Source organism: Struthio camelus, chromosome 1 (genome assembly GCF_040807025.1).
Source record: "Struthio camelus isolate bStrCam1 chromosome 1, bStrCam1.hap1, whole genome shotgun sequence".
In the NCBI taxonomy this organism is placed as follows: domain Eukaryota; kingdom Metazoa; phylum Chordata; class Aves; order Struthioniformes; family Struthionidae; genus Struthio; species Struthio camelus.
In genome coordinates, this window is record NC_090942.1 from 89,220,666 (window position 1) to 89,248,057 (window position 27,392).

Here is a 27,392-nt window from a genome sequence, read left to right on the forward strand (position 1 = left end):
TTAGCCCATTCCTGCAACAGCTTCTTTGCAAGGTGATTTATACTCAGCAACAGCATACTCTTCTGGAAAAAAAGGAAAGTAATGCTCCCATTATTCTGAGGGCACTTTCTGTCCCTTTTCCTGGAGGTGGATATGCACCAGACAAGCTTAAGCTGGAGCTCCTTGAAATCTCCTTAGTTCTGGAACATGCATTTTTGTAGCTCTCCAGTCATGCCTACTTGTCACCCTGGACATGAGACCAAGCTCCCTAGAGTAAAATGAATCTCTGAATCTCTCCCCCTGGCACTAGCTCCTGATACAGTTCAGGGGAGTGTTAGTTCCAGAAGGATTGGTCCTTTGGCTGTCTTAATGCATACAATGTCTGTTCCTGTCCCTCCCCCTCCCACACTTCATGCTTGCAAAAATCAAAGAGCTACCTGTTTCATAGTAATCGTAGATCTGCACAGGAGCTGGCTTTGGATCAGTCACTACAAAGTCCTGCTCCACTGAAAAAGTGATTTCTTTTCTTTTCTTCTGCAAGATCTGGGAATGGAGGGGCAGGGCTGTCATAAATCTTTTTATTCATATAACAACCTCTGGGGCAGACTAAAGTGGGTAGCTGACAGAGCATATATTCCACACCCCACCAGTATCCCACATACATATGCAGGACATCCATTATCTTCCTGCCAAATTCAGACCAGAAACATGTTTAGAGAGTCCACAGTGAAAATGAAGTGAAGAGTTATAGGTTTCTTATCGTGCTTACATTGCCATATTCTACAGTTATTGCACATTTTATTGCACCAAGGCTAGAGGGAAAAAAGGACACACAAAGGACACAGTTTGAATTATCCAGGATCTCCTAAGGGTCAGGAATATAAAAATCTGGTATTCTAACCTCTCCCATTTCAGATATGAACATTATGTGCCACCAAGAAACTGGGAATCAATATGTATCACTGGGATATTGGCTTCTGTTTTTAGTCCTACAGAGCCACCAGCAAATGTACTTTTGATATGCAAATTCAGACCCAGGGATTAGATTACAGGTTAGAGATGATTCCAAATTTTAGATTTGGGAATGAATTGGAGGAAGAGAAGTAATGGAAATCTTTCCAGAGGATATCAGAACAGTGATCCCAGGTCCTGTTAGAAGGCCTGAGATATAGTAGAAGCCTACCAAGGGGACATATACTCAAGAGAACCTCCTTCTTGGTCTTTATCAGCTTTTGACTGAATAAAGGAAAGAATTTTGATTAATTTCTGTGTGCTAATAGGACAGACATCAGTTTGACGCTATTTGAGCACTTGGGATGTTACATGCAGTTTGAGGAATAAGCAGCTTTGTGAATAGAGGGCAAAACTGTTAGGGAAAGAAACATAATAAATGCACTTTATAAAGTGTATCTGCTCTGTAGGTACATCTATTACATGCTGTTTTCAAACCAAATGATCAGAGTTCAGAACTTACATTTTCCAGATAAAAGAGAACATGTTTTTTCTTGTTTTCTACTTGCATCACTGTATGGTCATCAATGAGCTTTAAAACAAGGACATGGAGACAAATTGATATATTTATAAACCATTAGAAAACAAGTACTACCTCACAACCTATCAGTCTAATTGTGGGATTCACTCTATGCCTAGCTAGGTATTGAGGGCTAGCTGATTTGTAGAGTCTAAATGCTGCTGAATAGACAGAGGGGACTGAGCAAAAGCTGTCACTTGATTTAGTGCGTATTATGAGCACTCCCCAAAATGAGATGCACTGCAGTTCATTAGGGGAATACTGTCCATCTCCAGTGTTGTATAGGTTTCAAAACTAGTTTGGTAGATTTCCACCCTTTCCCTACTTGGGTAGTGCCAGGTCCCAGGTGCAGTTGCTATCTGGCTAGGCTCTAGCTCTTATTTTTTAATACAGCAAGGTCTGCATTATGTGTTTAAAGCTCCATGCCCTCAGGGCAATAATAAAGACAATGCAGCCATGGAAACACCTCACACAGTTTATATTTAAATTGTTCTTAACTAAGCCTCTGCTTTCATGCAGCTCCTGCTATATGACCAGTCATCTCTGTCCCTGGGGTGACTCGTTTAATCTTGCTCCTATAGTTTACCTTATCCAGAGAGGACTTAACAGGAACAAAGCCAGAGAGCATCTTCACATCAATAATGACCATGTTGGAGCTACTGCGCTTCCCTGTGTAACTGAAACAACAGAGGCCTCCATCAGTCTGGCCCATATCTGTGGAAGCCAGTCTTACTCTCTGCTCCTGGTCTCGTAAGGTGTGGGAAGACTGGAGTGAATCACACATACTTGCTGATTGGCTAACATGGGAGATGCTAGAGAGGCCCACTATATGAAGGGGCCAAGTATATGCTAATACAATCAGTTACCTGGGGTATCACAAGATCTTTGAGCACATGTCTTATAGGCTGATATCATCACCACCCTCCAGCACTGATCAGCTCACAGTCTTGATCTTAAGCAGAACTAAATACACACATCAATCTTCTTCTGCATGTCTTGTCATCTGCGTGATTGGGCTTGCTGATGGCACATTACCTGCTTATGAGGACAATATCAAATTTTGCTGGTCGATCCAATGGGCAGGTAGCATTTACTATCTGCACTGAGAGAGAAAATCCAAAGGCTCCCTCTGGAAGGTGAATGTTGTATTTCAGTGCTGTCTGGAAGAGAAAAAGATGAGGAAAAGACTGTCTTAAAGATTTTAGAGAAGACAAATAATTAGGACAAATAAAGAAAAGTTGGATGGAGAATCATCAGAAACATGGCTGTACTATATGAAGAATGTAGGACACATCGAAGAGGAGGGCAGACACTTACTTGCATAAGGACACATCCACTGCCATTCACCGTTAGAGTGTAATTCCCAGGGACCTCAGGCAGGGGAATCTGCTGCAGCAGGAGCCTGTTCTCATTATTGACAATAAATATCTTCTCAAAATGCTTTTTGGAAGTTATCTTAACTACATTTTGCATAACAGAATTGTAGGTGGCCTCACCATAAGCAGCAAGAGCTTGAAGAGCAATGACCGTGTCCTGAAGGAAAGGAAAATAATAAAAGACAATTAGCTACTCAGTGTGCCTCATGAAGAGGAAATCAAAGTCAAAGTTCCAATAAAAAGCAAAGTCACTGCACTCTGGCTAAAAAAGCCTTGAACTTGTGTACGATTCCAGGGTTCCCATTTATAGGGTGCAGTTTAGGTCTGGCATGCACAGTTTAGGGAGAAAAAAAATCTCTCTACTTATAATGAAGGTCTCAGAACATCAAATCTGAGCGCTAGGGCACACGTTCAATTTTTTCAACTGCATATTTCTAGTGGCAAAGTATGTGTCTCCTAGGCAACTGCAGAGCACTTCTTGGTCATTTAGCATCTGGGACTTGGAAACTAGGTTAATTTCCCACATGAATATCTGCACTTGTTGCTAGTCAGCTTACTATTGTATGACTTTCACCCTCCAATTGAAAGGACCTTGGGCCCTCTAAGAAAAAGGCTTGTTCTCTGTGTATATGAGACAGCAGACAGAAGAGAGAAGTGACAGTAGCTCTACTTAATCACAGCCCCACTGGCACACTGAGTGGGTGTCCAAATTCCTAGAAATGACTGGGGAGATGAAGGGTGTTATTGCACCTGGGTAGAAGAGAAACCTCCATAGGGATTCTGTTGCCTGATGATCCATTGCACAATCCCTGAAGCTTTTGTGAGGTCCTCTTGATTCCGGTTGGGTTTGTAGAGCAATGCTAACAGCACATAACTGGTGATCTCAACTTCAGCTGATGGGGCATGGTCAAGGAAGGAGGGAGATTTTTCTAATGGGGATCTCTGCTCCTGCTCCCAGTGCATTGAGCCATCTGAAAAACATAAAGAGAGAGTGGGAAGGAACCAGGATGGATTACAGGTGTCACTGCTTTATGCTGCCCCATAGATATATTGTGTCCTGGGCTCTTTCTCACAAATACTTACTACAGAGCAACAGATGTGCTGTAAATTCACCCCACAGATTATCTTGGGACACGTGATGGTTGATGCATGTGCCTATACTGTCAATTTTGTCAAGGCTAGATCACATGCCATCGTCTATTCCCTCTCCCCACTTTACAAATACCTCAAACAACTGAAACTCACCAAGTTTCTTTGCTGATTTCTGTAACTCTTTGAGGAATGATTCACATTTTTGCATCTTGCCAGTTAAGCAGAAAGCATAGGCCATGAGTGCTTGAGTGTAAATGTCACTGATATTCTTCTCAGATGCAGCCTCCAGGCAAAAAAAGGAATTTCGGACTACAGGGGACTTTAAAGAAAAAAGTAACACATGGGTCTGAATTCAGTACGGTTGTTTTCACCTGGCCAAACATTTCTTTTCTTTGAACCTATTCTTCTTTGAACCATATCAATGGTTCATGCTATCACCATAGCAATGAAAATGAGACCTTCAGTTTGTATAATGACTTCAGGACAGAGTATGTAGAATTCTTCAGGGAGGGATTTCAGACGGAAACAGCATACAAATAAAGTAGCTTTTCAATGTGTTCTTGAAGATTTTAGTGTATAAATACACTAAAAGAAGACTCCCTTTTTTTTTTTTTTTGAAACTAATTCCTTCTGGTACCTGTATGATAACAATTCACCCTGTACTTTACAGTCAAGAGTCTGTTGTCTTGAACAAATCCAACTTTATGGGGCAGATTCTATCCTCAGTGACTCTAGTGTAACTTCAGTTACTTCTGTGGAGATATACTATCTTGACATCAAATAAAAGAACCTCAGTCAGTAACCCTGAGACCACAGTGTGACTCCGTGTCCTCACTAACGCATTATCTCATCAGGAAGGTCTTCAAAAAACATGAAAAATTGAAGACAGGGAAACTCATATATTGAAGTCTAACATCCCAGCTTTACTCTACTCTATATTAGCTATTTCAAAAAAAGGAAACGCTTGCTTTTCACTCTGATGGATCTTTTTCCCAGGATGGCTATATAGTTCCATTGGAAACTTTATGGATTTACCTACAGTATTTTACCTTCATGACTGAGCCATGTTTGAGGCTAAGCATAGTGCATGGCTATTACCTGGCAGTTTTTTTTTTTTTTTTAACTGCAAACTAAGACATGTCATTGAATATTCTGCACCTCCCAAGCAGAAGATCAGATCTCACTGAGATCTGTAGAATTTCTGCTTGAATACTGATGGTGTTGAGATATCATAGCAATTAAGACAGATACATTCTATGCAAGGTCCCCTGGGAGCTCGCTCGCTCGCTCGCTCGCTCTCTCTCTCTCTCTCTCTCTCTCGCTCTTTCTCTCTCTCTCTCTCTCTCTCTCTCTCTTTCTGTAGTACCTAGACAGTTTTTAGGAGATGCTGGAGCCAAGCCAACAACGAGGGACCAATTGCAGCTGAATACCAGTAGTGAAGATCTTACCAAGCTAGAGTGTCCAGCTTCTAGCATGGCAATAGTGATGTAGGCAGAAAGTGACAGCTCATCATCTACTCCTCCCTGAAAAGGACATGGAGAGAAGAATAATAAGTGAATGGCATGAGTGAGAAGCCTTTAAATATGAAGCATAATCTCTCAGCTTGAAGACTGTGGCCAGCTCTGGAGGTGGCCCAAAAAGGAGGAGAGCACACACATAGCTGGACAAGCTGTTAAACTAAGAGAAGCCCATTGCTGTCACCTCAAAAAATATTATTCCCTCAAGCTTACAGTTCCATAATCCTCTCTCAGGTGCTTCTGAGCTGTAAAATACAGTGTGGGGAAGTTGACTGAGTTGGAAATAGTCAGTGTAAGGTGTGGAGAGATAGCTCTTGGCAAAGGACAGGCATTTGGAGAAAAGTATAATATTTAGTAGTAATGGGAGAGCATCTTTTCAATTATGAGAGGGTAAACTTGACCAAGAAGTAATTCTCTACCACCTTCAAGGCATTGTTGAAGAGTGTCCCAACACTTTGGAAGCAGCCATCTGGCTTCTGTTTGCTTGCCAGCCATATCAGAGTTTGAGCCTGGACATTGGCATCAATGTAGATGAAGCGATTGGCTTGTGCAAATGATTTGTACACAAAGGCAGTGAGCCTGCAAGGGAAACATGAAGCTGTGAGCTGAACATTGGAGCTAGGAGCAGAAAAAAATCAGCCCTTCTGCTCATGCTAGGCACAAGCCTAAAGAGTTATGGCCAATTTGTTGCTGACTTGTTTTGTTCATGTGTGTTTCTCCAGGATAAAGAGGTAGCAAAAGGAATAGTAGTTAGTTGGCATTGTGTTTGACTTCTAACAGGAAACGGGAGGAGTGGCAGTGAGAAAAGCAGCTGAGTCTTTAGGGATCGTCTTCCCTCCCCACACACCCCCTGAGAGGAGGTGGAGAGCCTTGTTCTTAGTACATGTTAAGAGTCCTAGTCCTGGCCACCTCTGTACATCTAATTTAGCTAGTAAAGATGTCTTTTACATGCAGCATATGAATTGAATGCAAGTTAGTCTCGGAGCCATTTCCACTCCTAGTTACTTACCAGGTGTTCCCTTCTTTATCTTTGGTGCCAAAGATGCTGTAGGACCCATCCGGGTGTTTGTATGACAGCTGTTTCTGGTATCCTGCAAGCACATGGAACAGGAATTGTTCTCTAACTTAAAAACAAAACCCTGTTCTGTTTGCTATCAGATATACCTGGAACCATAGTGGGAAATGAGGAAAGGTAACATATATCAATCAAACAGTGAGAGCCCTACTGCAGCCCTGAGAGAGATTAGATGTAGCCATGGGACTTGTGTACTGCAGAAACGCTAACTGAGACAAAGAATAGGCAAAGCTGCATCAGTTTTGTGCTCCAGCTGAGCTAACAGGATCAGGTCAGGTGCTGGGTCTGAGTGGAAGAGGAGGAAGGAAATGAAAGACAGAACCTCAAAGCAAACATGACATCTTAGCCTAGGAAAAACAGGATGAGGAAAGAAAGAACACGAAGCAAAGCTAGTAAATGTCATAATCAGGGCAGTTCCTTGGGTCATTGTGCTGTGCTACAGTGGCAGTGCCATACTGCTAGGATAGCCATGCTACTGTTTCTACTCACTGGGCCTCGATGGGGATTTTAGCACACAATCTAAGAGAAGGATAGTACTCTTACCGCTTACTAAGTATCCAATGGCCTTGGATTTGACCTCCTCACTCAGCTGCTCTGTCTTGTTCAGATAGTCCAGGACATAGATGTTGGGTGCAAATAGGACCATGTTCTGTTCCCCACAGCCGAATGGCATCTGGAGGAGCTGTTGCACATTCTGCATGGCAGTGCCCATGATGTCACCTGGGAAATGGGAGATGCCAGAGGAGGTTAGCCCAACTCAGGGCCACTGAAATAAACAGTAATTTCAGTTCAGTAGGCAGAGTTCTGGAAGGTCCTGGCTGGGCTTACAAGCCTCTATGGTACCACACAACTTTCTAATAAGCCTAGAATTCTCAGTGCTGAGTGGTTTGTTCTGTTCTGCTTTACAGTCAACAAAAAAATCCCTTCCCCAACTCTTATTACATAGACTGAATTGCCCACACCAGAAACACTGGTTATTTTAGTGGCACTTCAAGCAGATGCCTTTCATTAGAAATGAAAACAAGAACTGCCAGGAAACTTTTGTTCTTCCATGTATGCTGGAGGGGAGAGAGGGGTAGCAGACCAGAGATACTGCAGAATTAACAGCTAATGCTGAATAGAAACCTTAGTTATGTAGATGCATCATAAACCATCTCTAAATTGCTATTCTTAGGAAAGAGAGTAGTTATAGACCCAGCAATGGTTTTCTGGGATGAGCTGAAATCATCAACATATCAAAGCAAAGATTTTATTACGTGTGAGTAATGTAACCAGCCCAGGTCCTATCCAGTAAAAGACTGAAAAGATTTCACTAACACCTCTGATCTGCAAGTGGATGAATGGAAGACATTCTTACTGGCATGAGTCTGGCTGAAGGCATAAATAAAAACTGTGCTGCTTCTGAGGAAAACATTCAAATAACAATAAATTTAAATAGAAAATTGAAGAAGGATGTTACCAATATTTAGAAATTTGATTTTTCTGATGCAGCAAAGAGCATTACTGGGCAGAACAAGAGTCATGCTCTTTGCTCAAAAGTCTTGTATTCCAAGAGTGAAAAGTTGCATCTTGAATCCCAATAAAGCTTTTATTCTATATTTTCATATTTTCTTTCTTTTTATATTTTTATTATTTTTATATTTACCAACAACAGAAAATGAGGCACTGGCTGATTCTTTCACCACGTTTGTAGGTAAATCTAGAGCAACACCATGAGAAACCATATCATCTGTAGAGAAAAATATTGAGGATATTGTGGTCATTTGTATAGGAACATTGGTCATAGCAGCAAAATGCTTCTGGTAGAAATTGCACAATGAAAAGGTACACACAAGAGACAGCAATAGGCAGAACCCCACAGATGTCACCAAGAACATAGCTGTCAGGAGAGAAAGAGGCATAGCGAAACCAAACTAGGGAAAAACAGACCAAATGGTGCGGTAACTGTCATTGTGCAACAGAAGCCAGTTTATAAGGCTGGTGCTCACTGGCTTTAGTGGCTGTAAACCCTGAAGAGCTCTTCAGTGAGACATTGGGGAGATCTCATTGGTGAGGGTCAGGGCTGCCCTTGTGCCTTTTTTAGGTAGGACTTCCAGGAAACTTTGGAAACCATTTGCAGTCAGCACCTAGGTGGCATGGAGGGAAATGTCTGTATTTGCTTTCCCATCCCCACTAGAAGTGGAAAGCTGCAAGCTACAGTTATCTGTGGAAGACAAAACATCGATCAAAATGAGTGCATGCAGACCACAATAGATTTTGCACAGAAAGGTCATCTCCCTCAGATATCTTCACAGCAGCCTTCCTTCAGTTTCTGAGCACCTCTGCCTGCAGCACAGACACTGCCTAAATGATATGCACCAGATCACATGTGAAGTTTGTAGCAAGGAATTGATCTATAAGCAATCACACTCATACTAGTTTCCATTTGCACAGTGACCTGAACACCTCAGGGAAAAGGGGAGGGACAGCATGAATGAGCACTGCAGGAAAGAGTGCAAACCTTCCTTTCAGATCCTCTCAGAACATAAGTATGTAAGGCCCTTACCTTTTGTGCAGATGAGGGAGTTTTGAGTCTCTTCCCTTCTGATGCCTTCAGGCTGAATGGTGATGGGAAAAAGAGACACATGCAGCGGATGAGAACAAAGCAGAAGTAAATAATGCAGTGACAGAAGCATCAGCCCCAATCTCATCCTCCTGCATCATAAGAAGGCTGGATTCAAACAATAATTCACGGACTGATGCTTGATGTTGTTGCTACCAAAGGGGAGTTCCTGTCAAATGAAGCCCCTCATTTCCAGTTTCTCCTCTTCATGAGGAAGATGTTGTGCATTTACCAACAACCACTGATCCTCATGGAAGAGGACATCAGATCCGAACAGACTTGCTTTTAGACTGAATAGCCAGACACGGTCCTAGCCAGTTGAAGGTGGAGCCAAACTAGGAGTTCTTTAGGGAATCTGGAAAACTTTTACTTACTTTTGATACTTTTGCTGCTTTATTCTTTCTTCATGGATGGAAGTAAAGAGAAAACAGGAAGACCTGTCAACAGTACCTCAACTAACAACGTTCTGATCTGGGTGTCCCTGTAGTCAATACTGATGTTCCTGGCTGCTTTATCTCCACAGTCTCCATTGTCCTTGGTCTCTGCAGTAATACTGAATAGCACATCACCTTAAATGGTAGCAAAAAAGGAGAAAAAAGTGACCTTTATTGTACAGAATGATGATCAAACTAAGTGGTTTCATCTGATAATGAATCTCCACAGATACTGAATGATGTAACATAATGAATGGTCAGTGACTCTAGGTGAAACACAGAGGGAAGAGAACTGATCTCTATAAATGGGAACAATAACTGCACTGCAGTTCTACAGGGGCTCTTTGGCCCAGAAAGCTGAAATAGTGGTAGCCTAGGTTTTCAAGGCTCAGTTTTTAGGCGATGTATAAATTGTTTAGCGTCTACTTCAGGACAGAAAAGCAGATGCACTCACAGGCACTTACCGATTTCTTTGGGGAAAACATTCCAAACATAAGTCTTTCTTTGCTTGCTACATACACATCCATCTCCCTCTGTGGAAATGAGTTTGGCTTCATAATCAAGGGAATCAGACAGAAAAACATCAACCTGAGAACAGAAAGAAAAATGGGATGGAATGAAGATTCTGCACCACAGACAAATGTTACTTTATTGTCAGGGGAAGTGAGATCTTCGCTTATGTCCAGTGTTAACAGTGTGGAGAAGAATTAAGGCCTGGGATGATGATGCTGTTAGATGAACCATCCATCAGAGCAAATCGTAACTGTTATCTTTTAGCTGTACTGGCATTCTCAGTGTTAAATATCCCATGCATGCATATGATTCCTGATCAGGGTATTAAGTTATGTTCAGCTGACCTAGTGCCAATGGCTTTGAACTGACTTGCAAAGGAAACCACTATCTAATGTTTGATTTTGTTACTACGGGAATCCTTGAAAACTGAGGTTAAGAAATGAAAGCCTCAACAACAGAAATTTTTTCCTAGGATGTTTACCCTAGACCTTTCTGCTTTTTTAGGTCAAAGTGTTAACAGAAAGTTTAGAAAAATGTTTTTAAATTGTGTCTTGATTTTTCTTCCTTTGGTGATGATCTCCTTATGAGACGAGAGAGCTAATTTGTCAGCATTCGAATCAAGTAAACAAAATTGAGACTCTGTACCTCCCTCTCTTTTCAGGATACTTAAATGCAACATATAAGGAGGTAAAAAAAAAAAAAAAAAGGGCAGCCAAATAGAAAAGGTCTGTTTTTCTTTCTTTAAGTAATAGTTATACTGTGTGAAAGCTCCCTCAGTACAGAGGTGCTTACAGAGGTATGGTCTGGAGGCATTTTTTCTGGAGAGTACTAAGTACTGAGAGTATGATTTCCCAGAACTTGGAGCAATAGAGAATCTCTAGCTGAACAATCACTCCCAAGGAGAAGTACTGGGACTTTTCTGCTTCTTTTTTTCATAGTTTGGGGGACTTTTGCCAGAGAGAAGTAGGGATTGTCTGTTCTCCACTTCTTGCCTTTCCCCGTTTCTTCTATTAGGGGGCCACAAGTCCTTCAGTTCTTCACAACTTCATACTTAATTCTAAAGACCCTACTGAAACCATTAATGGCTTGCAAGACTGTGAAGGGTGAATGATAGACTTTGAAAAACAATCGTTTCCTTCCTCTGTGGACCTCTAGAGAAGTTTGCTTGTACATCAAGCTTAGGCACAGTTCAAACAGATCTTCCTCTGCTTCATAGTAGCTTAGGAGAAAAAAACCAATCAGGATAATCTTTCATCAGATAGATAGAGCAATACACCAATCAAGAGCAAAGACAGCTTTAGTCATGTATACCAATTATGTTGCAGTGTTTTTCAGACTACAAAGGCTGCAACTTCTTTAGGGATGAAGTAGGGACTAAAAATGTGAGCATAAGTAATACCTCAATGCACTGGTTGAGGTAGCTGAAGACATTGCCTCTAAGCAGGAAATCTTCTCCCCGGATGATAGAATATGGCAAAGACAAGTCCACAAAGAAAGGCTGGAAGGCGGTTAGGGTGGCAGGCACAGAGATACCAAATCCAACCAAGTCTTGCACACAAAAGGCACTGGCCTTCCATTCAGTAATGGTGTCAGGGATGGTGTATGGGATACTTGCTTTTCCAGTAGAGCTGATGGGAATAGATAGAGAATGAGTTTGGAAGAGAAGTTTCACATACTTAGTTCTCAGTACAGGGAACACTGTCCCTATCAGCACTGCTCCAACTCTGTTTACAGAAATCCCACACCAAGCCCCCAGAACTCATCACCCAAATCACTTACCCAGCAGGGTAATTTTATCCTGGAAAAGGGGAGGGCAAAAGGTTGGATGAGGATTGAAGCAGCTAGATCTTCCAGACCATTATTATCATCTTGCAGGACATCAGGGGACAAGGCAAAAAAGAAAAAAGAAAAGAAGCAGTACTCACTTTATTACGACTATATCCCAAATCCAAGTTTCAGGGAAGAATTCTCGTATAGTCTCAAGTATGAGTTTCTTCCCACGTTCCTCTCTAGCAACTTCACCTGCTGAGAGATAATGGAAGGTTAGGTCAAACCTGGTTCACATAGTGAAGACTCCCAGGAAGGACAGGCTTTAATATGCTTGGGCCAGTGTGAAGGATGATTAATGTTTACCCAGCTCTTTCTGCTTGAGACTGTCAACATTTCCACACAAGTATTAATGTCACTAATACATCTCTGAGGTAGGTATAACTTGATATCACAGATAAAGAAAATGTTACTGGAATTGTCCTCGGCTCTTAGATCTGTGTGCTAGCTACAATGTCACACTGTCTCTCCAAACAGGCTCTGGTCAGAAAGGAATCAGTGCCTACAGTGCCAGTTTTGTATGACACTCTCCTCGTGGCCAACACTTCCCAGCATGGAACTGAACATGAATCAAAGGTTTAGATCTGAAAGGCTTCTTTTGGCATTGGCCATTATCCTAAACCATCTCATTCTGTGCCAGACCAGGATTCAAGTGATCCACAGTAAAGATTTGAACATTGCCAAATGATATTCATGAGTACTATCCATGCTACATTTCCTTTCCACAGAAGTATCTGTTCATATAAGGGGGAAAACACAGTTTTATCTATGCCCTGTATTAAAGTCTTTTCTGTACCCTGTTTTACCTGATGATTTGACATGATGTGTAGAAGCTGTGAATCCCATATTCAAGAAATACGGCTGAGGTCTTACAGTCTCACTAGCACACATGACTGGTTGCCGAACCCTTGAATTGGTAAAAAATTTCATGCCCAAATCCTGTAAAAAAACACATCATGGTATCAGCCACGAATATATTGCCATGTGGGTTTATTCTGCTCCTCCCTCTTTCCCACTACTTCTTTTGTCCCACAGAGAAGCCCAGGCCAGAATAGTCTATGCAGAGACCCGTGGGAGTTTTGCACATGCTGGAAAATCACAGTATGCATGGGAGTCAACTGAGAATGCACATCCACACAGAAAGTTTGTCACATATGAGTTTTGCTGACAGTGCCATTTGCAGGAAGGTCTGGAGTTTCATCAGTGGAATCTCATTTCAAAAGATTTGAATAACTTGTAGGACATTTACCCTGAGGAAATGATAGACATCTGGGCCTAATCCAGACATTATAGGTGTGTAATACAAGCCATTGTGAAAGATGTTTTCAGATGAGACACATGGGTCTTGGGGTTCATCTTCTAGGTTGAGCCCATTGAAGATATAGCCTTGTAAATCTTGCAGGGGATGCAGGCTATATACCTGTGAGAGGGAGGAAAAACTAAAACCAATGTGTGGAAAGATAATTAAGATTATGCAATCATGTGCTGGCCATTGCCAGAGCTGAGATGCTGGTGTGTTTGAGCTATGCTCTTTTCTCATATACCACAAGGACAGTGGGATTGCTACCTGGAGAATATGCTAGGGCTTCTTTTTCCTTTTTGGGTTCTTACTCTTTATGGAATGTCTTTTCTTGTTCTTGGCCTTTCTGGGTATATAATACCTAGGACAGAGCTCATGCCTGTATGGGGCTGTGGTATTTATTAGAATACTCACACTTGTTGACTTGTGATCATCTACTGAAGCATCCAGAACGATTGTGTGAACCCCTAAGTTAGTGATTAAATAATTTAGTAATTAAAACAAACTTCTGACTGCCAAGAAATAAGAGCTATGTATTGCACATGTTAGATGGTGAATGACTATCAATCAGGTGCAAAAAGCAGTAGGAGAAAGTACAGTCTAACAATCACAAATGGAGAGACACTGTAATAGAGGAGAAGGAAGCAGTGCTGCAGTAGAAGGATAAGATGTATTTTTTTAGTAGCTTACAGTTTCAACAGACAGCTCTGTCTCAGACTTCAGGAGCAGGACGCTCTGATCCACAGCCCTCACAGCACAGAAGGAGTTGGCAGCAGCTTCAATGACTAAGCTGACATTGGAAGCTGAGAGCATCTGCTTTTCAGAGAATTGCAACTGGACCTGAAATTGATCAGAGACTTGTTGGTATGGCTAACCTCTTCTGCTCAGGGCTGCTCGGTATGTCTGTGTAGATGGCAGGGCAAGAAGAAGAGCAGAAGACTCATCTGTTAAATTAAAGTACAGCTCATCTGACTAGACAGAAATGAAACTTAAAAATCTCCTAAGATTTTTATTTTTACTTTATTTTATGTATGTGTTTAGTTGTGATAAACCAAAATTGCATTTTTCAGCAAATAAGCTATGGACTATAAGAAATTAGATTACACAGTAGAGTGAGGTAAGAATAAAGCTATATTAAAGAACAGACCAAATAGGACACTAGCATAGTTCAAGAGCATCAGGTACAATTTGGGAGTATTGCCGATTTCCTGAGAAAGTAGTTTTTAATGTTAAAAGAGGATTTACTCATTGGAGATAAGGACAGACAGAGGTGTTGGTAGGGGAAGGATACAAGGCCAAGTTAAAAAGTGAAGAATGAAGAGAGTAATAGTGAGAGGCATAGATGCAAAGAAGAAATAAGACTGGAAATGTGTTGTGAGTGTGTGTGCAAAGAATTCATATTTATTTGACAGCAGGTAGTACTAGTGGTATCTTAGTGCCTCTCACCTTGTTTTTGAAGCACTTCTCAACTGGAAATCTGACACTGTCTGCTACCAACTCTTTTGCAGGGTGCAAGGTATATACTAGCAATCGAAGGGCTGGAGCCATTTTCTCATTGACCACAAGTGGGATGGTGAAAGTGCCATTTTGATCTGTCAGTAGAAGGAAAGGGACTAATAAAAAGAGAAACCTGAGGGTCTGCTGTTACAGTGGCCATCCTAGGCTGACATGCAGTTAGTGGAGCAATTTGTGCTTGGATAATAAACTAAAGAATCCTAGAATAACATGGAGTGACCTGGAGGTGACACGAATCAGTTCAGACAAAAATGCCCTCAGATTTATTGTGGATTTGAATACGTGTTCAGATTCAGACAGGCTTCCATGCCAAACTCTCTGCTTTCCCTCCCGCTGTCCTTTAGGCAGATCTTTACAGAACACTGCTTCTTGGCTGGTGTCAACTGATTCCTTCCTCTTTGCCTCTATGTTGAGATTGTTGAACTTAACAGGTTACAGTAAGGTTACTGGTAGTGCCAGTATCATGTACACATGCAAGGGTGAACAGAGAAAAAGCCCGCCCAATAACTGCTATGTACATCCAAGAAGTCTTCTCTTGATCCCCAGTTCACCTTCCCCCGCCTTTTTTATGTAGAACTATGCACAGCTACTTCACTTACCAGCTCTGATATTAACTTTAATTTCCCCTGTAACGACTATCTTGCCTTTGGCCATGCCCTGTGCAGAGAACAACAACATATTTATGGGTTGGTGAAGGCTGGAGGGAGAAAGTTGTCATTTTCAGTGACAAATCCACTTCAAGGAATAGCATGTGTGTTGAGATGGCTTCAAATGTTTTAAGCATCAACCCTAGGGCTTGCTGGATGCTGCCACTGCTGCTACTACAGCTATGGCTGTGTACACTGCTCAGGAAGCAGCAGAAAAAGGAGGGGATCAGATAGCAGGGGAATCACAGAATACTGTAAAGAGCTGCTTGGAGAGAAGGGACAAGAACCCTTGCCTGTGACATTATGAAAGTGGTTCCTTACTCTGAAATGGAGTAACATGGCCAGAAGTGCGTCCCATTTTGCCTGTGCAAGCAGCTTTGCCAAGCCACCTCAGTGCTGTTTCTGTCCTTGGGTTGCTGATCAAGGATGTATTGGGCTGGCTGGTAATCCAAAGGCTGGAAGAGCACTCACTGCCATAATTGCAGTGAATGGATTACCAGATAAATCCCTAGTCAACCTCTTTCAGCAAAGCCATGGAAAAACCCCACACTCACCACATAATAGAAGTTCATGGTGTTGATGTTCTCATATTCTTCTGTATTCAAGAGATAGTGCACAGTGATTACCCTCTTTTGCCCACAGCTCAGATCTTTCCACAGTGGTTCAATCCTCACAAAACTGTTAGTCCAGGAGTAAAAGCGCTGGACAGAGATAGATGCATCGGGGTAGGAAGGCTCTATCCATCCTTCAGAATGGCACTGGTCACTGGTTTTATATATTGCCTAATTAGGACAGGGAGGAGGGAAGAAAAGCAAAACAAAAATATTTCACTATGGAATGCCAAATCATTATCACAAATCGACATCGGAATGATCCGTTCACAAAATTCACAAGTCTGAGCATTGCATCTAAAGCCAAACAGGTGAGGAAGAAGTAGCATAATGGTCTTTCAGCCTTGGAGCAAACAATGGCATTGAAACTACTCAGATATTTTCCTCACTTATTTAATGGTATTGCTGAGAGCTCTGGAACATGAAATAAGCCAGCGAAAGCACATTTTATTACTAGAACTTAAGCTTCATCCCATCTTTTTGGGTTCAGTTTGAGATCAGCCCTCTCTCTCCCTATTCAGCCTTGTTTTGTACTTACTTTTAGATTGATCTCAAAGTCAAACATTTCAGATGTGTCAATGCTAAAATCAATGATGCCGTTAACATCAGTGGTGAAGTTGTCTGTGTTCTTGTTATTCACAAATAGCTGAACAACCTCATTGGAAATAGGAGAGTTGTCTTTGTCTACCAGCTTGATCTGTAGGAGAAGAGAATGCCAGATGTGTTCAGCTTGATATCTTTCTGTATATAGATATTCATGTTTTGCATACCTTTGCTCTCTACACAGCAAAACTGCTTTTTTCTTCCCCCTTCTAAGAAATACTTAAGAACTAAAACTTGGCAGCTCTCTTAGAAGTTTTCTCAGATGCTGCATCACTGATGACATCCTTTTGTAAATCAAGGACTTATTTCTCATCTCGTTTCTGCCCAGTGCCTTGTCACTGCACATTTCCAGTTTAAGGATACACTTCCTGTCCTCTGTTTTTTTTCCTTTCTTAGTCTTCAGAGTCTGCTGGTGGTACTTTCCACATCTGAAGGCCTTCTGTCCAAATCTTTGCTTTGACAATTGTTATGGTTCTGTCTCCAGTATCTGTGCTATTTCTGTGTTAAATTAACAAATAAGAAATAGCAGAGACCATTAGGTAAATTCTAAGCTGCTAGAACTGGACATCTATTTTATTTTTTTCTAGAAAAGATGAAAGAGGTAAGAACATATTAAATACAAACTTAAGAGACTGACTACCCTTACTGTCCATAAACAGCATGGAGACAAGTTAACTCTGGAAAAAGAAATACAAGAAAAGTAAAAGTTATGCAAATGGATGTTGACATCAGTGGAATTGAATGCACCTGAAGTGAAGGCATGCAGAATATGCCAGCAGCAGATGATAATGCTTCATTGTGCAGGGGAGAACTGTGAATGGCATGTGACTGGGACAGCATAGGGGCTGCGATCTGAGAAGGTGTGTCAGTGGCTCCCCTGATTTGAACCTCAAGGGTTTTTGTTTTTTGTTTTTGTTTTTGTTTTTTTATTTTTTTGCACAGAAACAAGGAAACAGCTTAAAGTTATCAGTAACACCTTTAGTCTGAGATATGACACCCCAGCCTCCTATCAAGTGTCTTCCATCTTGATTAACCTCTAGTGTGTGTGAGAATGTTTGTGTGTATTGTAGGAATTCACTATGGCACATCAGCCTAAGGAACCTGTTGACCCCTCTTCTCCAGTAAGAGGTGGTAAAGTGCATAACAGTCTGAAGAATTGGTGTGGGAGTGAGAAAGTTATACAGCCATCTTTCAGAGGGGAAAAAAAATCCTTAAAAGAAAATTAATTCCCTTGCCTCAGTGCTACTGGTAAGATACCCTCCTTATCCTTTCCTCATTGGAAAAACAGGAATTGAAGGAAAGAGAAAGAAAATGAGATTTACTCCACCACATTAAACCACCGACAGAGTTATGCCGGGTTTGCCATTGAACAGCATCTAGTCACCTGTGGCTAGGATATCATTGTCAGTTCTGAAAGGAGAGCAGTGAATTGAATCAAGCTGAAAATGCAAGTAAGGAAAATGCTAATTAATAGTTTATTTTGATCAAAATATTCTCAGATTCAAAGTGAAAAGGGCTCAGAATAAATTTATATTCCTCAGAATTCAGAATTACTAATAGGGCAACCAATATGTAAAGAGAGAAGCTTTGAGAGAAAAAAAAATCATCCAAACAGTCCCCTAGATGTTCCTGTTGCTGTTGTCATATGATCTCTCTTCAGTCATCTTCAATACAAGGAGTTCTCTATCCACTTGCTTACCTGCCCAAAGAAAGGAATTCCCCTTCTGTAGTGGCGATCCATATTCTCAAACTGGATACTGCTCATCACCCGAGTTATGGAAATAGACCGAGTAGCTGTAAGTTGCAGGCCTGTAAGACATGCCCAGAGTCAGAAAAATATACGTTGTCTTGCATATAGCTTCAACAGAGTCAGAGTGTTTGCCTGGAGATGTGCTTATAAAAATGGATCTTCTTCTTCTTCAGGAAGAGATCCTTGTGCTCAGCAGGCAGAGACTGAATAGTTCTTATTCTCTTCTGTTGCTATTTCTAACTGTCTAGAAGGTATTACCTGTTCCTTTCTCGGTGACAGTAGCTTTCACATCAAGATTCCTCATGTAACCAATGCGGTTTAGCTCGAAGATGTTGGAGCTGAAAACCTGGGAGAGGCAGCCCTCTGACTCCAACTGGAAAAGGAAGAAAACAAATGCTGTTAGCAAGGTTCATAGCTTACAAAGGATAATGGCAATATACTGGACCCTGCTTTAGTGAGATTTTTATTGTTGTTAAAGCATTCAGTGTTTGTAAGTCTGTTCCAGTTCTGTTTACTCTACCTCACGAAAGGTGCTTAGGGCTATCATTGACAGGCAGTGATGGAGAGCGTGTCACACTAGGCAGAAGACTTTCTTCATATTTCAAGTGAGCTTTAAGGAAATCTGCTCCCATCTGTTTCTGAGTTAGAAAAGGGAAGAAACTTGCAGAGTTGTCTTCCTCTCCCTGTCAGACAAATATTGGCTCTGCCTGGGAGATTCCTGATGCATGCAACACGGTTGTATATGCATCACATGTTCTACTTTCTTCCCATTGTTATGTTAGAATTTTTCAGTCTACAGATACGGAAATACAATGCTGCATACTGTACTATATGAACACAGCCATGTTTAATGAGATTAGGTAATTAACCAGTGAGCCAAGGTATCTCTGAATCTTCTATAACTGGGAAATAGTTCCTAAAGGATGCCAGCCTTCCACAGGAGAGTGAAAAATGGGGAAAAAGTGGTTACTGAATTTTATCAGTTGAAATGAGTGTTCAGTAGTCAAGAGGAGAGTAGGGAAACAATTCAATTTTCCATTGCTTTAAAACAGGGGTCTTTTCCCACAACTTTCGAAGTTGTTTATACAGGATTGACAGAAACATCACTATCTACACTTTTCAGGTGGAAAGCTGAGGCATGAAGAAAGACCATGTCAGTCCCCCTTCAGGCCTGAAGGAAAACCAAGAAGAAAAGCTATGTCCTGAGTTTCTAGCTAGTAATCTGAGCAATAGACAAATAGAGTGAAGTGAAGCATCAAAGAAAGAAAGAAAAGTGCAATGACAAAAGGGAGAGAAGGAAGAACACAGGGGAGAGGAATAATCATTACATATCATACATCTTTGGTAAATGATTGACAAACTGGGCTTTTCTTGCACCGCCCATATGAATCAAAATCCCTGCACACGCTGAGCTGGACTTTCCCCTCAACAGGCTGGCCATAGGTATACCTGGTGAAAGAGGAAATAAGTCCATGAGCTGATGCTTGAAAAATTGACCTAAGCTAACTTATGCAGGGATAGACCCAGGATGAGTACTGACCTGGGAAGACAGAGACTGGAGTGGTTTCACTGTCTTTTAACTTACTCCCCTTCTATTGCAGAAAGCTAATGCAACTTAGAAATTGAAATATTGAGGAGTTTTATTTCACCCCTAAACCCATGAAACAAAACCACAGCTTAAGCCTCAAAACAAATATTTTTATAAATATGATGGCTTGACATGGCTTCCAAACAAATTATGACTATTCTCTCCGCTCTTCAGCTTAGAGTGCGTCCTGGACCCGCTGAAATCAAAGTAAAATTCCTATCTACAAGGGGATCAGCATTTTAGAGCTAGTTTCTAAATTACAAGATATTGGTAGAAGAGTAACCAAGGTCCTTCTGAAGAACTAAGTCTAATGGGAGAACTAAAGCCAGCTGGAACTCTAAAACCCCTACTGGAATTTAACAGTAGTCTGCTACATAAAGGCCTCCTTCTGGTGTGAGTTATTGGGAAAGGACACCTTCTTCTATAACAGAGGATCCCTCAAAAGATTCGGGCAACCCATCAAACACCAACATGAAAAGAATACTCAGAAAATAAAATGAGATGTGAGCAAACACAAGTAAATGGAAGCTCCAACCATCAAGTCAATTCTGACCAACCTCTTCTGATGCCCTGTTGATTTTGTTCTCTTGTCCCTCTAAGCCCTTTCTGTTTCCCCATCTTTGAGAAGTTCTTGCTCTTCAGCATATTTCCTAATCATTCTGTATCTGGTACTTACACTCCACAGACTTTCACTGTGAAGTCTGTATCCATGACTGTAAGGCTTTCTGGCACAGTGACAGTGACATCAAATTTTGGCAACACTAGGATGAAGAATAAAAAGAAAATAAAACCACCAACACATTGTCAGGTTGCAGGCTCTCCCAATATAAAAGAGAGAAGGAGGATATATCATCAGCATTAGTCACAGATGGAGTGAGAGCTCTCAGAATTGGAGTGTCAAAATGATCAAGAAAATTTCAGGTTCATGGTGATTAAAAGCTCCATTTAACTATTTCAACAAACCTTTGGAGGGAAGTCAGGGGCTTCTGAGATTAATCCTGCAATGTTTAGATGCTTTGCAGATCTATGACCAAGAAAATTTGCGGACATGGCTGGGAGAAGGTTGGTTTGTCACAGTGAATTTTTCATTCAGCTGGTTGATTTGTTATACAGCTTTTTTCCCTGACTGAATCTATGTGAAATGGTTAATTTCTCTTTTTTGGCTTTTTACAGTCTTTTTTTTCCTTTAGTTCTTAATGCCATTTAATTAAGGTTACATTTGCCAGGAAGATGTCTGAAGTATTAGTAATCAAAAGGATTGAGTGATAGGGTCTCATCTCTAATAATGTTTTCTACTCTGAGTAAAAACAGCAGGTGGCATTTACCATATTCCTCCACAAAGAATGAGTGATCTGTTTTATCTCCAGATTTCTTTGCTATGATAATTTTGTAGTTCCCCAGGATAGGGTCTTCAGTTAATGGGAATTCAATCTGGACAATGTTCATCTTCGATGTCACATTTTGCCACTGAAAGATCCTGTTGCCCCTTGGATCCTGAAAGAAAAAGAATATAGACTCACAGTTTGTTTCCGCTGGAAAACTTTTGCTACTAGCATACAAAACCAGAAACAGGGAAACAAATAGGGCAAGTTGCTTTAACTTGCATTGAGAAAGTCACTTACTGCATATGCTTTGAGCTAAATTATGCCACAGTAATCCTATTATTAATGCTGCTATATTCTTGTCTGTTGATTTCAGATTTAGCCATCTGCTCCCATCCCAGGTACAAATCTCAATGACCAGAGAAAGTTGCACTATACTGTCCTTCCCCACTCTTTAGTGGGGAACTTTCTAGTTTTGTGCAAGTATCTAGTTTTGTGTAAAAGGGGGAGAGAAAGAAAATCCCTTCTTCTTTGTGCTTCCCCTTCAGACTAGCTTATTCCATACAAATTTTGTCCCTTAGCAGTCCCATTTTTTTCCAGCTGCAAAATGAAGGAAGGAAACATTTCTTCCACATTCAGTGGCTTGTCATTTGCCTCTGATTATATTTCATGCTAGATAATTGGTTAAAAACTCATTCACACCATTTCCTTTAACTCTTTAGAGCACTGACTGCAAAAGATGCAGGTAATATTTATGTTTCTCTGGAAAAAAAAAAAAAAAAGCAAAGAAGTGACTTGACCTCACCATATAGCATCGAATCTTGCAAGAATGTTGTCCAGATTTGGACTACTATTGCTATGTTTAAAAACTGCACAAAGTACCATGAAAATGCTAATATAGCTTGTATATTTATATTTACAGCTTGTATATATATAATTGTATCCCTTGCCTCTATTTGTTCATAGTTCTCAGCAGGCTTGAGTTATGAAAAGTCATCCACCAAAACAAGGGGAAGAAACTGGAGGAGGTGGAGGGAAGTCAAAGATACACGTAAGAATAGGGCAACTGTTATGGCTGCTAGATGAATGCAACTATATTTTCCATATCAGTAAAGCTTAAACAGCATTCTTGAATTCCATGGAGTTACTGTTAATTTCTGTAAATCTATTCAAGAACAGAATTTGATTCTGTGTATAAACACACAAACTAATGTAAGCACATGTGCTCTAGATTTTATCTTTATAGGTACAATACATTACAAAGAGAAAAATCTCTTACCTGAATTGTAATCAAGGGGTACTGAAAAAGTAAAAAAAAAAAAAAAAGTGAGAGAAGAGATTAGGAGATTAGGGGTTTGAACAAATACAAGTAAGTTTCTTTCAGGCTTATGAGAACTGAATAATTATCAGTATAATACCAGTTATAAGACAACCTCACCTCTTATAGCTAGATTAAATAACAGTTTTACTTGAATAGCAATATTACATAAAGGGAGCAGATGAAGTGAGAATGCTGGAGCAGATTCTAACCATACTGGACTTAATGCAAGCCAGGAGCATTTGAGTAAATAGAGTTCTAGGAATACAAGTAAGTTGTGATCTGGGTTTCTTTTATATCCTCATTCTGCTTATCTAGCACCAGCTCTTTGGGTAACATCTTGCTCTCTTCAGCATTACAACTAAATGAGAGGAGGCCAGTAAATATCCTTCCATCTCTTGACTTTTGCACTATGTGTCTGAAGACAGCTTACTGGCAATGAAAAGAGTGTGCCTCTGATGAGATGATACAAATGATTGTAGTAAGTGTTTTCCTTTTCATTTCCCCATTTCTAAAATGCATGAAGTACCATAGATGGATGACCTGCCTATTTTTGCAAGCAAAAATTGCTAAACAGTAACAGCAGGAGACTATCAAGCAGGCTTTCTGGTCAGGGTTATAAGTAATGTCTGAAAAAACAGAGCAGAGCCTTTTTTGAGCTTCTTTCTCAGCAATGGCAGAAAGTTTTATGTCAGGAATACAATCTGCTACACGCTTGTACTGTTCCATCTGACTCTGAGATAAGGGTAGAATATTGCATGCGCTTAGGAAATGATGTTTATCCTTTGGCATTTAGTTTATGCAAAAGCTTATTTTATCCACAGCAACTGTTTTGTCTCTGAACAAATTTAAAAGTCGGAGGAGTAACTTGTAAAATCTGCTTTCTGCTTTCTTTTCACTCACCATCTCCTGAACAGGTTTAAAATTTAAATCCAGAGCAACAACACGAAACAACACTGGAAAGATAAGGAACAAGGTGTTAGCATTAGCTGGAGTTTGGCTGAGTTTTCATTTTCATGAATGTTTTCATTTCATTAGTACTTCCAGTTTCATTGAATCTTCTAACACTCCCCCTTGCAAAAGATGCAAGTGATAAACTTTGAGGGCAGAAGAATCCTACAGAGACTTTGCTTAGTGCAACATTGAGTTCTTACTCTCTCTCATCAAAGTTTATTTAGCATTAGAAAGAGGGGATAACTCGATTAATAAGGACTGCAGTGCAGTCAGGTGGTCTCAAGTGGCAATCATAATTCTTTCAATGGCTGTCTGCATGCTCTAGGCAAATTTTTTTCCTCTTCATTTCCCTATCTATCTTTACAACAGGGTTTGTTGCTGTGAATATATGAAAGTTTCAAATATTACTGGTGCTAGGTGAAGTATCATTTTTTTCTAATGCAGTGTAATTCTTGTTAGTCCAATTTTTCCTCATCTTGCGTACTTTTTTTCCTTACTTTTCTTTTATTTACAAAACAAAAACTGAAAGGAGAATTATGAATTACAGCACAATGAAAAATAGAAAAATGTGGTTCAAAAATGTCCTTTTTGGAATTTAATTTAATCTACTGCTCCCTCAACCTCAAAATCAAGCAATTTGACAAGTAAGACATGCTCGTGAGACACCTTAGGAGAATTTGCCACCAAATTCTGACTGGAAAGCTTTCCTTTGTGCTATGTATTATGATAGAACTCATCCCTAATTAAAGTATGCCTGATACAGGCAAACTGCTATATTCTTTGGCTGCCTTCCTAGTTTTTCCTACAGGATTCTAGTTGTATCCTAGAAGTCTGAAAGCCTAGCAGTGAATTAAGGAACATATCTACATAAAGAGTTCTTTGTATACATGAAGGTCTATTCTACAGCCAGATAAGACGTATGGATAATGGAATGGCATAAGTGTCCAACTCTTAGATGAAAAAATAGTCCATGAAAATAAACAGTCCAAAAACCTCAGAACTCAGAGGGTAAATAGCATGAATTTGTCTTCAAAAAAATTATATTTCATTTTTAAATCATGGAAATGACTCTTGTTCTTTCGACTGTCTTTGATGCTGACCGGTATTACAGACAGGAGACTGTGGGAGCATTGTTTTATGCCAGGCAGGTAAATAGTGACTAATCATTTCTTTCTACTTGCTTGACCTACCCTCAGCAATAAAACAGTGGCAGCAAAAGCTCCCCTCTTCCTTTATCTGGGCAGAAGGAACAAAGAAAATGAATAGACCATGGAATGACGTTCTCTGGCCATCCTAAAGATGGCTCTCTGAGCTCCACAGCAAGCGCTCACAAACATTTTAACAGAAACTACAAATATTGTAAGAAATTCTAAAGAAGCTGAATCCAGTCTAGACTATGTCTCAGTCTGAAGAACACCTAGCAAAGAAATTAAGTCTGAAGAAATTACTTCCTAAAGGAAGTAATTACTATTAAGTAAAACTTGATATTCACCACTCTGTCCTGGTCTGTAGATGGGTTTGTCCGTCTGCACAAAGACAATGCTCTCCAAGTTCCAAATCATCACTGACCGTCGCTCTTCTAGGCTGACTGTGGTGCCATTGGCAGAGAAGGAAATGAAAGCCAATGGGACAGAACTGACAGGAGGAATCTGTGAGGAAATAGAAAAGCGAAGGAGAAGTTGCTAGTCTTGAAGCTGTCAGCTCCAGAATCTATAGGACAGCTCAACCTACAGCCTAGGTTCCTGCAAGGATACACCCTGCTCACTTCTACTACCTATTAAAAAGCTCTACTTGTCTCTCACTTTCTCTCCCTCTTTTGCTTCCATTTTCCTTCAGCATGTCTTATTCCTTTCATTGCTTTGTTCCTCTATTCTGTTCCCTGGTCTCTATTCTTTCCTCCTCCCTACCTTCCTCATAACCCTCTGGCATCAGGTATTCCAACACAGGCTTTCTAGGTTATGACTTTTTCATTGGGACACAAATAAAAATTAATTTACCCTGAAGTTGAAGCACTGTAAGCCATTGCTTGCCATCATGGTCTTCTCCAAAATAGTGGTGTTAACAGCACCATATTCTAGGATGACTTTTACGGATGTTGTCTGATTGAGATTGAGGAACTGCAAGCAAACCTGACCCGGAGAGTCATTCTGGAGGACTGCCGGTACCATCAGGACATACTGCCTGTGAGATCCAAACAGTACATTGATCACATCATAGAGAATGAAAAAGCAGCCTCATCAGCAAGAAACAAATGGAAAGTATTTAGGATTCCTTTTCAATGCTCAATACCCGTTGATTAGTTTAGATCAAAACATAGAATCCACACACTCAGCCAATGCCCTTCATTCCTGCCCTTTAGCACCCAAGTAGCCTAGCCTGGGCTCCCCACACAGCTCTGCCAGTGCCCCCAGATTTTGTTCTTTAGCCCATTACCTGAGTTTTGGATCCCTCTGCTATTACCTTTTTCTGAACATAGATATCAACTTCTAAAGAAATTCTGCAATAGGCAGAAGGTCTATTTGGTATTAACTAAGAACCACTCACTTGCCACCCACATTCCAGTTTAACTTAGCTCTTCAGATACAAAAGGTGAATCATAGCAATATTTGAAGTAAAAGTAGTGGCACCAATTAGCACTGCCTTTAAAGCCTTACAGTGAATACTGTTAGTAATAATGTGGTAGTTCTTACGGCTCAGGTTCCTTTGTAGCTGTTATATGCAGGAGAAAAATAGCCAAAATAAACTTTAGCCACATTTTTCTCCCAGGGAGACGGAAGGAAGAGATGAACTTTCTTCCCAAGGAACAATGCATTGCCCACTAGTTTTAACAGCCCTGCAACATTCCTCCAGAGGAAAGGAATCTGCTCTTCAACTCCTCCCTGGCTCCTTCCTTAGGTGCTAGTGCCTTTATATTTGCAGCAAGGGGTGGAGATCCTAGTCTATCCCACTGTTTTCAAGAACCTCCCCTTACCCTACTGCGGCCTAAACCAATTCGCTGTCTTCAGATTGAAACACCTTGCAACAGTTCTCTGAATGTTTGTGCAAAATGTCTGTAATGGTTTTGTTTTCAAGGTGAGAAGCTTTGCTTCTTACACTGATACTTGGCACAGAAAAGCATAAAATGACCCAAAGCAGAATGAGTCTGTTTGTTAGATTAATATTTGAGAGTCTTCTCTATCATTTTTGGAATCTGCCTACTGGATTCACAGGTTGGGTGGAGCAAACTTACTTTATACATTTCTGTGCTTGATTCTTATTGAAATAATCTGTTGATCTCTCTTTTTTCTTGCTTTATAAATATTTTGAATATTGAATATAATGATGAGGTGATGTAATAGGAAAAAAAAAGATAGAAAGAGATCTAAAAGGCCTAAGTTATTTCTACCCTGGACATTGAACACTTTTATTTGCAGTGTTACTGAAGGTTTGTTTATTTCAACTTGGTGTTAACCAGCTGATGGGTCCACAGAGATTTTTCAATGCCCTAGAATTCTAATTTTCCCACCTCTCTGGTGGCTATACAGTTTTTTTAGGGAAAATAAAACTGCTTGCAGCTGATGATCTTATTTTAGAATAAAGAATTACTTCCTCTTTTTGTTCTCTCTTGTTTTAAAGAGAAAATAAAACACCAGTCCTCTCTGTTCTGTTCCCCACAAAAAAAAGCAATGCTGGAAAGCAGTTGTTTAATAACTATAATTCTTTTTTTTCCATTCATCTTGGTTCATTAGCAACACAGTTAAATTTTGTAGACCTGAATCCAGAGGGATATGATTTCAAAGGTAGAGCATCTGTTGTGGGAGTGTGCTTTTCTCTACTCTCCTGATTTACTGTGTGACTT

The 27,392-nt window shown here is 40.5% G+C and overlaps 1 protein-coding gene across 1 annotated transcript; it reads right to left on the reverse strand.

Moving 5' to 3' along the window:
• On the reverse strand, positions 1-26,366 carry LOC104149281 (ovostatin). Its single transcript, XM_009682845.1, has 35 exons — positions 26,245-26,366; positions 25,552-25,735; positions 25,047-25,203; positions 23,504-23,556; positions 22,562-22,582; positions 21,286-21,454; positions 20,637-20,721; positions 19,710-19,821; positions 18,631-18,745; positions 18,322-18,431; positions 16,558-16,716; positions 15,963-16,190; positions 15,361-15,418; positions 14,693-14,838; positions 13,937-14,086; positions 13,196-13,366; positions 12,753-12,885; positions 12,045-12,141; positions 11,519-11,747; positions 10,071-10,194; positions 9,623-9,741; positions 9,116-9,167; positions 8,216-8,299; positions 7,114-7,290; positions 6,505-6,586; positions 5,918-6,074; positions 5,427-5,501; positions 4,132-4,297; positions 3,637-3,857; positions 2,828-3,043; positions 2,546-2,670; positions 2,097-2,187; positions 1,454-1,522; positions 417-522; positions 1-62 (listed from the first exon to the last, which is right to left on the reverse strand). Exons 1-35 carry the CDS (start codon positions 26,364-26,366, stop codon positions 1-3), a joined length of 4,425 nt encoding a protein of 1,474 aa, XP_009681140.1.
• Between the last annotated feature and the right edge of the window lie 1,026 nt (positions 26,367-27,392).

Coding starts and splice junctions, on each gene's coding strand:
- LOC104149281 (XM_009682845.1), bottom strand. CDS start 26,366: ATGCATTGTTCCTTGGGAAGAAAGTTCATCTCTTCCTTCCGTCTCCCT. Junction 16,191..16,557: donor ACTTTGAGATCAATCTAAAA/GTAAGTACAAAA, acceptor TGTCCTAATTAG/GCAATATATAAAACCAGTGA. Junction 10,195..11,518: donor ACCTCAACCAGTGCATTGAG/GTATTACTTATG, acceptor TTCTGTTCTCAG/GTTGATGTTTTTCTGTCTGA.